This window comes from Hippoglossus stenolepis, chromosome 18 (assembly GCF_022539355.2).
Source record: "Hippoglossus stenolepis isolate QCI-W04-F060 chromosome 18, HSTE1.2, whole genome shotgun sequence".
NCBI lineage: Eukaryota > Metazoa > Chordata > Actinopteri > Pleuronectiformes > Pleuronectidae > Hippoglossus > Hippoglossus stenolepis.
This window is the reverse complement of record NC_061500.1, coordinates 17,230,859-17,244,316: the sequence shown is the minus strand read 5'-3', so window position 1 is coordinate 17,244,316 and position 13,458 is coordinate 17,230,859. Positions and strand designations below refer to the sequence as shown.

The 13,458-nt window shown below is 40.4% G+C and overlaps 1 protein-coding gene across 2 annotated transcripts in view; it reads right to left on the bottom strand.

The window, feature by feature from the left end:
- ap3b1a (adaptor related protein complex 3 subunit beta 1a) overlaps positions 1–11,917 on the bottom strand; it is a 56,929-nt gene extending 45,012 nt beyond the window's left edge. Inside the window, exons 1-4 of one of the 2 annotated variants that reach the window (XM_035184983.2) lie at positions 11,612–11,917; positions 3,817–3,892; positions 3,631–3,705; positions 793–888 (exon numbers count right to left, since the gene is read on the bottom strand). In XM_035184983.2, the coding sequence (XP_035040874.2) occupies positions 793–888; positions 3,631–3,705; positions 3,817–3,892; positions 11,612–11,739 (375 nt within the window). In that variant the 5' untranslated portion in view covers positions 11,740–11,917. Of the gene's footprint in view, positions 1–792; positions 889–3,630; positions 3,706–3,816; positions 3,893–4,965; positions 5,653–11,611 lie in introns of those variants that run through there. The other variant, XM_035184982.2, reaches the window with a different exon arrangement.
- Positions 11,918–13,458: the final 1,541 nt, after the last annotated feature.

Sequence of the window (13,458 nt, the reverse complement as noted above, 5' to 3'; positions counted from 1 at the left end):
AGAAAAAAAAGAACATGGTTAATATTTCGTCTATTATGTACATTTAAAGATGCTCACACAGATACATAGATCAGCCATTAAAACCTGTATTAATGTTGTGGCTGATGGGTGAATAAGCCACATTTTCTAAATAATGTCAAACCTCGACATTAGGGTTGGGCGATATGCTAAAATCTTTCCATCGGTAACCATCAGCCAACGACTGACGATATATTCACGCAGGTGTGCATGTGCACGTGGCATACACATGCACAGGGACACACCAAAATGCATGGAAAAGCTTGCTGCAAATTTGTTCCTCTTTGGAAATTAATTTTGTTGAATTTGGACGTAACCGTTGAGCTGAAAAAACCTAAGTAAGGTAATTTGTTGTCTTTCCAAACGTAGTGCGGCAAAAACTTCTAACATGTGGAATTTCCCAAATCTATGTGCAAACACCGTCATTTGTGTTCATGACCAAATGATGTTGTTTTTAGTCGGTGTGAGTTTACAGACGGGATAAGGAGGCAGGAAAGAGAGAGAGACAGAAAGAGAAAAGAGAGGGAGCAGAATCAGGAGGGGCTGAATGAATGAATGAATGTAATGCATAAGTGCCGGTTCCTAGGTTAATTATTCATAGAGTTGAATCAATTCGCTAGAAGGCAGATCATTATATTAGCAAAATCAAATGAAAATTTGCCCGGACAATCACGCAGACCATATACTTATCCAATCTCTTAAAATATTACAGCTTCTTTACCATGTTAGTAAAAATAAAACGAGAGAAACACCGTCAAGAAGCAGACATGTTACCTTCAGGGCCCTCTGGAACGTGCTGATGGAGAGCAAAGCCAGGTCCTGCTGCTCCTCTGCGTACCTCACCAGGTAGACGTATACGAGCTTCTTAAGCTGCAGAGGACAATTAAATCAAACAGCAATAAATTGAACCAGCTGCAACAGGGAATTACTGCAGCATATGGAGAAAGCAATCTAGAAAACCAGCTGCGTTTTAAAAACTTAAGCAGATTTATTTGAAAGGATGTGCTGCTATAATAGATAAAAGTCTCGGACCATAAAAGGGATAAAATAAACAATAACGTATTAAGCAACAAAGGGAGTCTTCTTTCGGCTTGGTTAATCTGTGGGATACCTGAATTTGTTATTTCAGGGGGTGGAAAAAGAAAGTTGATACAGAAAGTTTTCCTGTGTTGATATCACTCGCTGCAGACTCAATCCAGTGTTGTTTCAGGCGGAGAACAAGGTTATGAATTTTTGTTCCTTTCTGAAATTGCCATTGAATTTATTTGCCCCCCGTCTTGTGTTTTGACTTCCACACTTCTTCTTCTTCTTCTTCTTTTCTCGCAGGAAAGCCTGAGATAATATTTGTCCTTCTTTCTGACTAGTTTAAGCAGAGACCAAAGGTTGCTCCATTGCTGATTCACATCAACTATTCAGAATGGGAGGGGGAAAAACAGAGCTGGTTTCTGTCTATAAGGATGTGGATTTATAGACCCTGGAACTGGAAGAAAAGTGGTTTAAAAAAATTAGGACTTACTTTCAGAGGGTACGTATAATTTAATTTGAGAACTGATTTAAGGTTGAGGTCGGGGGTAAGGTCACATCTTAGGCGCAATCACCAAGAGCTTTATCCGCTAATCAGCACCCGGCTTTTCTAAAACAGCGAGTATTGACCTGCAGCAGCGCACCACAGTTCTCAATCATCATTTTGGTCATTACTGCTGGGATTAATGGCATTACTCACTATAAGAGCAGACACAACCCATCTGCCCTCCTGGATCTGGGTTCTATGACCACAAACTATTCAACTGATTAAATGTTTTAACGTTAGGTAGGGGATTGAAGGATTTACAAGTTGTAAAACCTGTAATTTAAATATGTTTTCAAAATATGACTGAGCATGGAAACATTCACTCGTGTACGATATGTGGTGTTAAAACGAAGTGCAGCAATCATTAAGGACAATAAAGGCCATTGCTATTAAATCACGCGGCATTGTCAATAATCTGCATGCTCTTGTGCTGTTTACTATTTAGCGGGGATCGATGGCAGCTCACAGTGACGAGGACAGAGGGAGGATGTGGGTGGGAACGCTGGAAGAGGCCATGTTTAGTGAGATATGCAGCAGTTGAGGAGGGAGCTAGGAAACGAAACAGAGAGAGCGAAAACATAGTCCAAGACCTCATACTACCTTGGCAGCTGGTGTGTGAGAGAGGTGGGAGAGGAGAGACGTGAGTGTGGGCTCTTTTCTGCCAATTACATCCACCCACCTGCTCCCCTACCCTGCCATGAGTTGCTTCGGCTGCATGCCTTGCACACAGCGCCCGGCTTCGGGCCCCGCGCTCACATGCTGCCCCTCGCGCTATCTGATTATTCTGCTGTTGCTAATCAATATTCACAGGCTCTGTCCATGGGAACCCCTCTCGAGCTGTTGCTTAGCGTTGTGGTCACTCATTTGTGTAGCCTGTGAAGACTGGCTCACAGTCTATATGATTGAGTCAGGTAGAATTTGCATTTATTCAGCATTTGTTGCAACACTTTGATTTACAACATAAAACTATTGTGTTTATTATATATTATTATAAAGGAAATTATAATCAATCACAGACCTCTAGAGAGGTCAGAATTATTACAAACGGAGTTGTTGCTCACAGGAAGGAAAGCTGCACAACATTTAAATAATTACCTCTGTGGTGGTTAGGTTTTACCCCTGTCCGTTTGTTTGTTCGTTAGGAGGGTTATGCAAAAACTACTGGACAGATAAGGAAATAACTCAATTAATTGTGGTGCAAATCCCGGATCCGGGGGCAGATCCAAGAATTTTTGATCCCTTTCTTCAACATTGTGAGATAGGGAGTTTTTCAACATTTTCCTTGATTTCTCAAAGAATAAGTCATAGATGTTGTTGAAATAAATCAGTTACGAGTGTGTGAAATTTGATGCAGCTTGATCAAATTGAAAGGGACTGTTGGGCCTTGCCGGGGGTATGTGCTCTACTGAGTGACATTGTAGTAGATAATCTAATGGCAAATAATGAGTCTAATTCTGCTCTCTGTTTTATGTAAAACCGAAGACGAAACATTGATCTGACCAACTTTTTAGCATGAAAACACAATTTTTAACTGTACCACAAATATTCTTATTTATTTATTCATAAGTTTTGTTAAGTATTTTAGTCGTTTAAATTTTTTGGTAATATATCAGTTATCATTCATTAAATCCGACTTGAGTAAAACCAATAGGTGTGTGTGCTTTTTGTACTTAAATATATAATCTTAACTATTCTTGAGTCACAAGAACGTTTGGTTTTACTTTAATTATTTATGATATATTGTAAAGGTGTCCTTGGGTTTCAAGAAAGGTGCTGTGAAATAAAATGTATTATTATTATGGTAATGATAAATTAGTACTACAGTAATAATAATTGTTATTATAATCATAAAGCAAACAAATGCAAAAACAAGATTTCAAATTCATTCAGTCCACATGAGCCTATTGTTCTAAATGAGGAAATTCCCACTTTTACATCACAGAACCCACGTGCTGTTTGGCACAAGAACTAAGTGAATCATAACAATCAACTGTGGTAATAGGAATGATGAGGTTTACCCGTGATATGTTTATGTGTCATACCTCTATGTTCTTATTGGCGACGTTCTTCACAACAGCAGGAAACAGCTCCGATGCATTTTTCCCTTTGGCAATCAGCTAAAAATAAATCAAGCAATAAAACAATGTTATCCACCAATCTTATTAGTATTATTAAAACAACTGAGAGAGGACTCGCACACAACAGTGTTTATAGTGTGACACGCTCACCCCAACGACCCTTTTCATGGCCTCCAGTTTGAGCGATTCCTTGTTGCTCTCCAACATCTCTTTGAGGTCTTCATTCCTGGGGACAGAAATACTGTTAGTCTTACTATGGTCAACATTAGAGAAGCTACGGCCTGCTGAGGTGACTTGACTAATCTTTTTCAGAATTTAGAGCTTGACCAAAGGTACTGTGAAATCTCCTTGTCTACGACATCTGTGTAAGCTTCACAGATTACAGGGCACACAGGCAAGAGTCACACTGGCCCCATATGACTCTATAGGGGTCACTGACAAACCAAACAGGAAGAGTGCTATCTTTACCAGCAGCACAAACGCTACAAAGCACTCACATGATGAAAATCCATGTTCCTTGGCTGATGCTAATGCAATGTCATTGTAAAGCAACACAGCAGTTTGTTTGTTCCGTACAGAGGCTTCACACTGCGAGATGTAATGTTGGGCCAACACTTTGTTTCAGAGAAGTGAAATATCTCAACAAATACATATATGGATTTCAAGGAGATGTGGTACAGACATTCATGATCACTTTAGGGTAACTTGTGAGATTCTCTGCCCTTTCATCTTGCGCCTCCATCAGGTCAAATTTAAATTGTTGGCAAACTATCATTTTGCAGGTACAGGTCATATAACAGTGAAGTTCCCATTAGCATCTGTACTTGTTTTAACACCCACTTTCTAACTCTCGTTTCGTCACAGAGTTCCCCCTACTTCCGATAATATAAAAAATATATTCCCCTTGTAGGGAGATATGGTAAAGTTAAAAGACAATACCATGTGCCGTCATTTTAAATATTAAATGTGTTGTATTTTTCCTAGATTTTTTTAAAGATACAATAATCTTAATTAAAGTAAAATAATCTAAATAGCTGAACCAATATTGGAACTCTTTTGTTTAAAAGCGACATATTAACAAACAGAAACTTTCTTAGTGTTGCACATAATACAAATCTTGATATGAACAAGTGCAGTAACTTAAGTACACACCTTTCAGTATATTCTATAGTTGAAAAATCCAGTTGTTAATGCCTTCTGGTTAAAAAAAACTGTCCAGGAGGCCAACAAAAAATGCACAGTTAACTATAGTCTCCAGAGTTGGTTAGTAGCAGTGTGTGTGTGGTCTTACTACAGTACCCGACTTTGTGTGTCTCCGTAGGGCTCCTGCTGCTGAGTGTAAGAGCCTGTTCTTCCTGACTCAGCTCAGTCTTCAAACTGAGCTGCAAGTTCTCAGCAGACACCATGGCTGTCCGCATGGCTCCCACTGCCTCCGATCGCAGAGAGAAGCCAACCTCCATACCAGCTTTCCTCCACAGCAGCCCAAACACACTTCCAACAACCAGTAACTCCTTAGAGGCTAAAAACAAAAAACTAGAGTCCACAAACCCAACTCGGTGTAAATCCAGCAACTCCAGAGTGAAAACAGAGCTGTGGTAATTACTTTCCCCTCAGGCTGGACGCCCTGTTCTCTTGGCTTTATTTATTTAGTTGTCTTCTTGTCTCGTTGTTGTTTCAGAACTGTCAAAGTTGGGAACTTTGGAACAACAGCACAGAGAGCACTGGCCTTGTGCCTGTCATTCACTACTCCCTTCCTCTTCTCATGGGCAGAGAGAGTCACAAGATGCCCGGACAGCTCACCAATGGCAAGTCATCCTCACTCTTGAGGGTAGTGCCTTCTCGCAGGGGTAAGACCTCTGTCCTTAGGTCCATATTCCTTCTGGAACTACCCATCAGTCAGCTGCAGTCCCGTCATATGAACCTGTTAATCCTGTCTTCTTATATATGTTCATTCATTCCTGGCCCTCTGATTGTGTATGTGACTGCCTGTGTGTGTGTGTGTGTGAGATTGTGGTCACTTCCCTCTAGGGGGAAAAAGGAGGGCCTTATCTACACTGGTGGGTAAACATGGAGCAACTTTTCATCACCTCCACTGTGCTGTAATCCACTTTAGTTTAGCACCACTAAGGGCACATACACTCCAAGTTTGGCCAACAGGGCCAACAGGACAGGCTTACATCGAAGATAACAGCACCGGGCTGAATGTCAGGAAATTACGATGAACATGTGAACAATACAGAAGGAGTTTGGAAGGGAATGTGCCTTTTACGCTTTCTTTTCTGTAGGAGGAAATGACTGATCTGAGAGCCTGGCCATGTAGAGACTCCAGTCCCATTTACAAGCTGATAAAGGGGTCAAACAATCACTGTCTTGGTGTGTTGTTGGGGAAAAAAATGATTTCCACAATACAGTGAGTAACACAGAATGGTATTGTTCAAAGTTGACTGACTTCCCGAAAACTTTTATCATGAATCTCAAGGCTTTAAGGTATTGTTGGAGCCACGCCCTTAATTCAATCCACGCCAAAATTGTATGGATTTTTTTCTTGGCCTGTACCCCACCGTTCTACCAAGTTTCAATCAGATCAGTGGAGCAGATTTTGCGTAATCCTACTGACAGACCGATTAACAGCAATGACAACATAGCCTTCTTTGCGGAGGTAATTAGCCACATCTAACACCTAAACGTATCCAACAGCCATTAGCATCACGCCTGGCTAGTCATTCACTTTATAAATCCTTTCTACATCACTGCTGAGACTGATTATATTATTATATACATTTACCTATGGCAGTTTCCTAATTAGTATCTGTCATAAATAGACCACATGTGCATCCATCTTATTAAATGCCATCGTTACATGAGGACAAAACTCACTTCAATACATGGTCATGTTTTCTCATTACGACAGCTCTGTATTTCACTGTAAGAAGTCAGATATGTATTACTGCATTTGTGTTTATCCACCACAATCTGTCTATTAACACATACAGGATGTAAATCAGAGTGGTAAGGATGACAGAGACTGCAGAGATTAGTGCCTCCATGTGGCAGTAAGTAAATTAGCCAGCAGCACTAAGGCTTTCATCAGATCACTGTATTTTCTAACAGCCAATACAGTCAGATGCAGGAGATGGATTTTAGAGCTGAAGCGTTAGTAAATAAGACCTGGCTCCAAAACTGTATTATGCCTGACTTTTGTAATTCCCAGATCACTGCCAAGAAACGATACAAAAGCCAGAGGGCAGAGGGGGTGGTTTAGGTAATAAACATATGCCTGATTGGAAAGAACAATAACCAATTCAAAGCCTACATTCAAATTCTTACATGAAAAATTGTTTTAACAGAAGAGATGTGTCCTTCTCTAGCAGAGTGAAAGGACTCCATCAAGGCTGCAGAAAACCAACGAGGGCTGAACACTGGACTGTATTTCTCCTTTCACTCGGCAAGGAATGAATGAGGAAATGCAGTTGCAATTTTCCTAAATGAATTAAAGAAAATCCAGAGCTGTATGCCTCAATTTAAACTATCACCATGCCTGTCCAAAATTACTAGCTCTCTGCAACTGACAAAACAATCTCAACAATGAGTTTGTGCAGATAACACTGAATTACATTTGTTCAAAAGTATTTTTTCTTAAGAACTAAGGAGAACTTGTGCAAAATGTGCGATTGAATGTTCATTCTTGAAGAGAAAAAATACTCAAATTGGCACTTAAAGTGTCTAAAGGTAAGGGTTTATAATAGATCAGATTTCCAAAAAACTGTATATTTGTTTGTATGAGAAGAGAATAACTCTGTGTCCATAGAAATGATCTGAGATAACAGTGGAAAAAATAAATGCAGCCTGTCCAGCTCTGGTTTGGTGGAGGATACCGAGACACGCCCATCTAACAGTTGCCTAAGAGAGAGTTTGCACAAAAATAGACAGAGTCTGGAGTAATGGTGAGCAGAGTCCGAAAATATTCTAGATGTAATTATGTACATTCAGAAATGGGCTTTTAATGGATTGTGCTACTGCAAAGGGGATTAATAAACTGCAACACAATACATAGCAAATGGATATATCCAAAGTTAAATGTATAATAACAAAAAAGTCATTTTAGAATAACAGAAAATATAAATTCTGAATTCTAGAGTAAGTGGAGAGGTTATATTTGTATTATCTGATAAACACTGGCCATAGCAAAGTAAAGTATTATAGAATCAAATTCACATCATTTTTTTTTAACTGCTAACCAAGAGCCTGATAAATAACAACATAAGGCAGTGAGGGTATGATAATATATCAAGTCAATCAAAGTGTTGCCACATCTCACACACACACACACACACACACACACACACACACACACACACACACACACACACACACACACACACACACACACACACACACACACACACACACACACACACACACACACACACACACACACACACACTCACACTCACACTCACACTCACACACACACACACTCACACTCACACACTCTTCAGGCTTTTGCAGTGCTCCTGGGTTGAAATATAACTGCTTTCTAAATGCCATAACAAACCTCACTCATAATATTGTCTCTGCTAGAAATAAAAGTTAAAGAAACATCTAGTCACAAAGAGTAGGCCTTTAAGACGACAGAGCATTACGTTCAGCCACAACTTGATTTAAATGTAGCAGAACAGTCCATCTATTGACTACTCAAACAAGTCTGGGCTAACTTTAATTAACAAGTATGTAGTACGTGCTGCTGACTAATGGGAGATACTTGTATTAGGATGCACAAGCGTGGGTATTGTGAATTGTGTCAGACAGACAGAAACAAACAGAAGCATCATTCATGTCCCTGCTATTCTCTTCCTGATCTTCTAGCTTGGCCTTGAGGAAAGTAAACATATGACCCAGCATTGCCTGAGTGGGTAGCTAGTCATGTGAGACGGCTTAAAGATTCACTCTAGCATGCTAAGCAACATTTAACACTACAGCAAATGAAAGTCATCAATATAACAAAACTCCATCTTGAATTTCAAGGCAACTAAAAGCTTGCTCAAAAAGAAAATGAGAAGCTGCAGTGCAACACCTTCTTATGAGGTATATACACCTGAAGATTTGATGTGGTGTGTAGCTTCTTGCTCACAAAGACGAGCATGAAACCAATGCAGCGAAGATGCATAACCACTGATTTTACAATGAGGATTGGCTGCCCTCTAGTGTCTGGTTTCTGAGATGGAACTCAAACCACGTGCCCAAAACATGCTGACAGTCCAGTTTGAGATGTGTAATACTGAAATCTTAAACGTTCATGTTATTAAAATGGTTATGAAAGAACATTTCCTTTTTCTCCCTGGCTGCTTCACCTGGAAACACAGAGAACCCTGGACCCCCACATAACACTCCATCAGTAACCAATATGAGTTATGTTCAAATTCTTACTTTTAACAAAAACAAAAGTATCAATAAATTCTAGTCACTCAAACTCTGACTATACAAATGCAAATACATTTTTTCTCTCCTACACTTAAGCATTATTATATTAAGCCTCATCTGAGTATATAAAACAGGTGGTTTAGAGACAAATTCAAACAGCTTCCATGTTTTGCCTAAACTAAATTCAGACCTGCAACAATGAGTTAAGAGCCTGAAATATAATCTAGTAGTTCATGCAAAAATATAAAGGAATTAAGTTTTCAGCCTCATAAACATGAAGGTTACCTGCTTCTATTTGATTGTAAAATCCATATCCATATATATTTTGGGGGTTTGGACTGTAAGTCAGACAAAACAAGATGTAAGGTGTAACTTAATGATTTACTGCTCCTCTTAATGAATCCCTAATTTTGTATATATTTTTATATGATTATCTTTTTCAGGTGATTGCTTTTTACGACTGAGCAATTACATGTGAATGACTAAATAGCGAGTTTTGTCACAGGTGGTCAGAGAGGCCCTGAGGAATCAGAATTAATCTGCAAACATAATTTAATGTGTGCATTTACTTTATAAACCTAGTAAATCTACCATCAAACATACTCCTGCTTACAGTACATGGATTTTCAAAAAGTCTGCTTCTAAAAAAAGGCTGTGCCACTAACTTCAAAAGTGGAAGAAGCTCACTGGTTAATAAAAGTGCACAGACTGTACAAAGTTGGGCTGTGCAACATCTGCCCAATGACTTCATTCTCCACCAGCTTGCACACCTTTTGTCTGCTTTCAATACTAAAAAGTAAGTAACAATATGCAGGTTAAAGGGATAGTTCACAGAAAAATGAAAATCCACTCATTATCTACTCCCCACTATGCCGATGGAAGGGTGGGTGAAGTGTTTGAGTCCACAAAACACTTGACGTTTCAGGAATAAACAGTGTTGCAGCCAATTCCAATACAATTGAAGTAAATGGTGCCCCCTCTTCAAACGTTACAAAACAGGCCTCCATACTGCTCCTGTGGTGTCATCCCAGTGTCCGGAAACCCAGACATTAAAATTCGACTCGAAAGAGCGTAATTTACTCCATGTTTTTAGCCTAAATGTCCTCTGTTATCCTCAGCCCGGAGTCGTGCTCACACTCGAGCACATACACTGCACAAGCTTGAGCCTCTATGATCTAACCCAAGGGTCACGTGCCGGCATCAGCGAAAACTCGCGACAGTAACTGCAGTTAAGCAGCAGTGCTACCGCAACTACTGATGCTACCGGAACTAGCGATGCTGCCGGTACTTATTGCGAGTTCCCCGCTGATCTTGTCTCGCACACCTTTGGGAAACAGCTTGCGTGCAGTGTGTGCACGCAAGCGTGAACGTGGGTCCGAGCTGAGGATAACAACAAACTCCAAAAGTGTTTTGTGGACTCAAACACTTCACCCGCCCCTCTATCAGCATAGTGCTGAGTAGATAATGAGTGAATTTTCATTTTTCGGTGAACTATCCCTTTAAGGATGAAGTTAGACCTTTACTGATGCCATTTTATATTAACCTCTACTGTCTATTGTAGTCGATTGTGTGAGCTGTGTCATTTTATGACACAGCTCACACAATCTGTTCTCATGATAAATGTTGAGTCCACCAGTGACAATGGCCAGAGGGAAAAAAAAATACCACTGAACTGAGCAAAGAGAGAAAAAGAGATATAACATATTTCTGGACTCAAAGCTGCATGGATCACCAACTTGGCACCGCAGTTAGCTGTAGATTCAACTTTGGCCATTTGTTGTAAAGATGCGTTTTATGTTTCTCCGAGTGTCAAGCAACCATCAGACAGGGACAACTGGGACATGGTAGTATTTCTCCAACATAAGGTTGCAACATACAGGTTTCTCTCTTTGATAATCAATGCATTTTCAGTGCATAAAATGACAGGAACATCCCCCATAATTCTCTGAAGCCTAAGTTAGCAGAGGACGTTCTTGACTTGTCTGACCTACAGTTAAACACCTATGCTAAGTTTGCTATGAAGCAAGTTGGACAGTAGTAAATACTCTTATTTTGGAAGCTACATTCAGGACATTTCTGCTTGAAAAGTGACATAAAGAAAAGTTATACTAATGACGTATCTCTCTTGAGTACTGGTTATGAATGACTTGGGAATGAATGAAGCTGCCGTGTAACTTACAGGAGGGGGGGGGGCCTGAAAACAAACATATTACAGGGTTGTGCCTGCTCTCCTTTGTGAATAGCGGGTTTATACAGACGCTGATAAACATAGATTACATATACCAGTACAGCAGATGTGTGATCAAAGCCAGACATGTCTGAACGGGCTCATTCTTCATATCTATGACAGTTGGATATTCAGGTGCACCATGGCAGAGAGCTAGCCGACCATGGCCCCCGCTGCCCGGCTTCTGACTGATGCTGCACCGCGGTGTTAGCTCCACGGAGTGGCCTGTGGTGGTGCTACTTCACCGCAGGTGAACCGTGCAGACGCCGGGCGGAGGGACACGTCGGACCGTCTTACTTTTTGAAGTCGGTGCTGAACAGTCCGAAGGCAGCTCCGGAGCCGGAGGAGGTCGGGGTGCTCTCCTGTCCCGCTTCCACCGCAGCCTCCGCTCCTCCCTGGTCGTTGTACAAGGCGGTCGTCGACATGTTGGATTAGTCACCGTCTTCTGCTCGTCTACACAACAGCAGACTCTTCATACACGCGAGAAAACGTTCGTGGCGTTGGACCGAGCGGCAGCAAACTTCTCCCGGATTTCACCCAACTTTTCTTTTTTACACGCAGCAGCGGAAGTGTGAGCTGGACAAGCGGGTGTCACATGACAGGGCCTCGGCATCACACGGCTCATAGATCCGCGGCAGACAGAAGAAACAGCGCGGTGATGTCTGCCGGAGCTGCGTGTTTACACCGCGCAGATCTATGTCTGGAATCCTCCGAGCCTCTGGGTTGCCACGGTAACAACGTTACTACGGTTTTTGTCAAGGAGGAAGAAAAAGGACAGAACGTTTTACGTATTTTACGTATTATTTTACCGTATCAATCAAACTTTATTTATATAGCAGCTTTAATGCAGGTTAGTGCTTCATGTATGATTGACAATGTCATAGTAATATAAAAATACACAAATGAAGTAGGACAATAAAAAAAAGTATATAATATAATAAAAGTCTGGAATAAAAACAAAATTAAGAAACTTAAAAAAGCCCACTGTACTGTTTGCTTACTCACTTTTTTGAATACTTGTAGTTTTAGACACATAGACACCATATCAGTCTGAAAATAAAAACATTAATTACAAAATACAGCACAATAATATTACTGTAAAATCATCACACTACAGTACTTTGGGACTAAAGGTTTTTTTCAACCCTAGAATGAGCCTTTTATATTTAAATACTTTATATTTACATCAGGAGCTGGTCCTCTCTACGGACACCACCATGTTTTTTACATTAGCCAGAACTGGACAAGCTAAACACATTTTGAGTTTTTATGACAACTGAGGGGTATTCAGCTGCAACATGCAACTTCACCAGTAGATGTCACTAAATCCTACACACTGAAGCTTTAAAACACATATACACTTTTGTTTCAGCGCTTCCAACAAAAAGATGAGTACCATAGTGTCGTCTTTATTCAGGCCCTTATCATCACGTTGTTTGACTCAGTTAATCGAAACATAAAATTCCTCCGCAGACCAAAGGTGAAAGGTGAGGATGTTGCCAGTCACAAATATGTGGGTCATACTTATCCATCCTGGAAGTTTGAGCGATATTCTGAATGCATCATTATTATATGCCACCCGGAGCCTCTTCAGTTTTGCACTGACGCTGTTCATCATCATCATCATCATCATCATCATCATCATCATTACGTAAATCCCTATAGTTCTTTAACAGCCACCACTTACTTTGAATATTGAATAAGTTAAAAAATACACAAAAAGACAATGCTTTGTTATACATACTGATAATAACCTATGCTGTTACCACATCACAGCCTCAGCAATAATAACAGTAATCTACTAATATAATGGATAAAAAACAGAAACAGGAATGTCTGCACAGTGGGTCACACTCAAATGTCATTTACTAGTAACAATGTTCACTGTCTGTCTCTGGGAGAGCCGTGACGTCACTGATGAGTTCAATAGCCACAACAAACAGCCGGCGTCTCTGTGTCTCATGGTCCCATGGTCATGGTTACTCTCTGTTAGTGGGACAGAGCTATTTGGGATCTGCAACATAAATCTGAGCCATGTGAGGACATTTTGCTTAAATATGATCTGTTAATCAAGGCCTTTAGAACTAGATACCAGATATCAGATTCCAGATTCCAGATTCCAGATTCCAGATACCGATTCTATC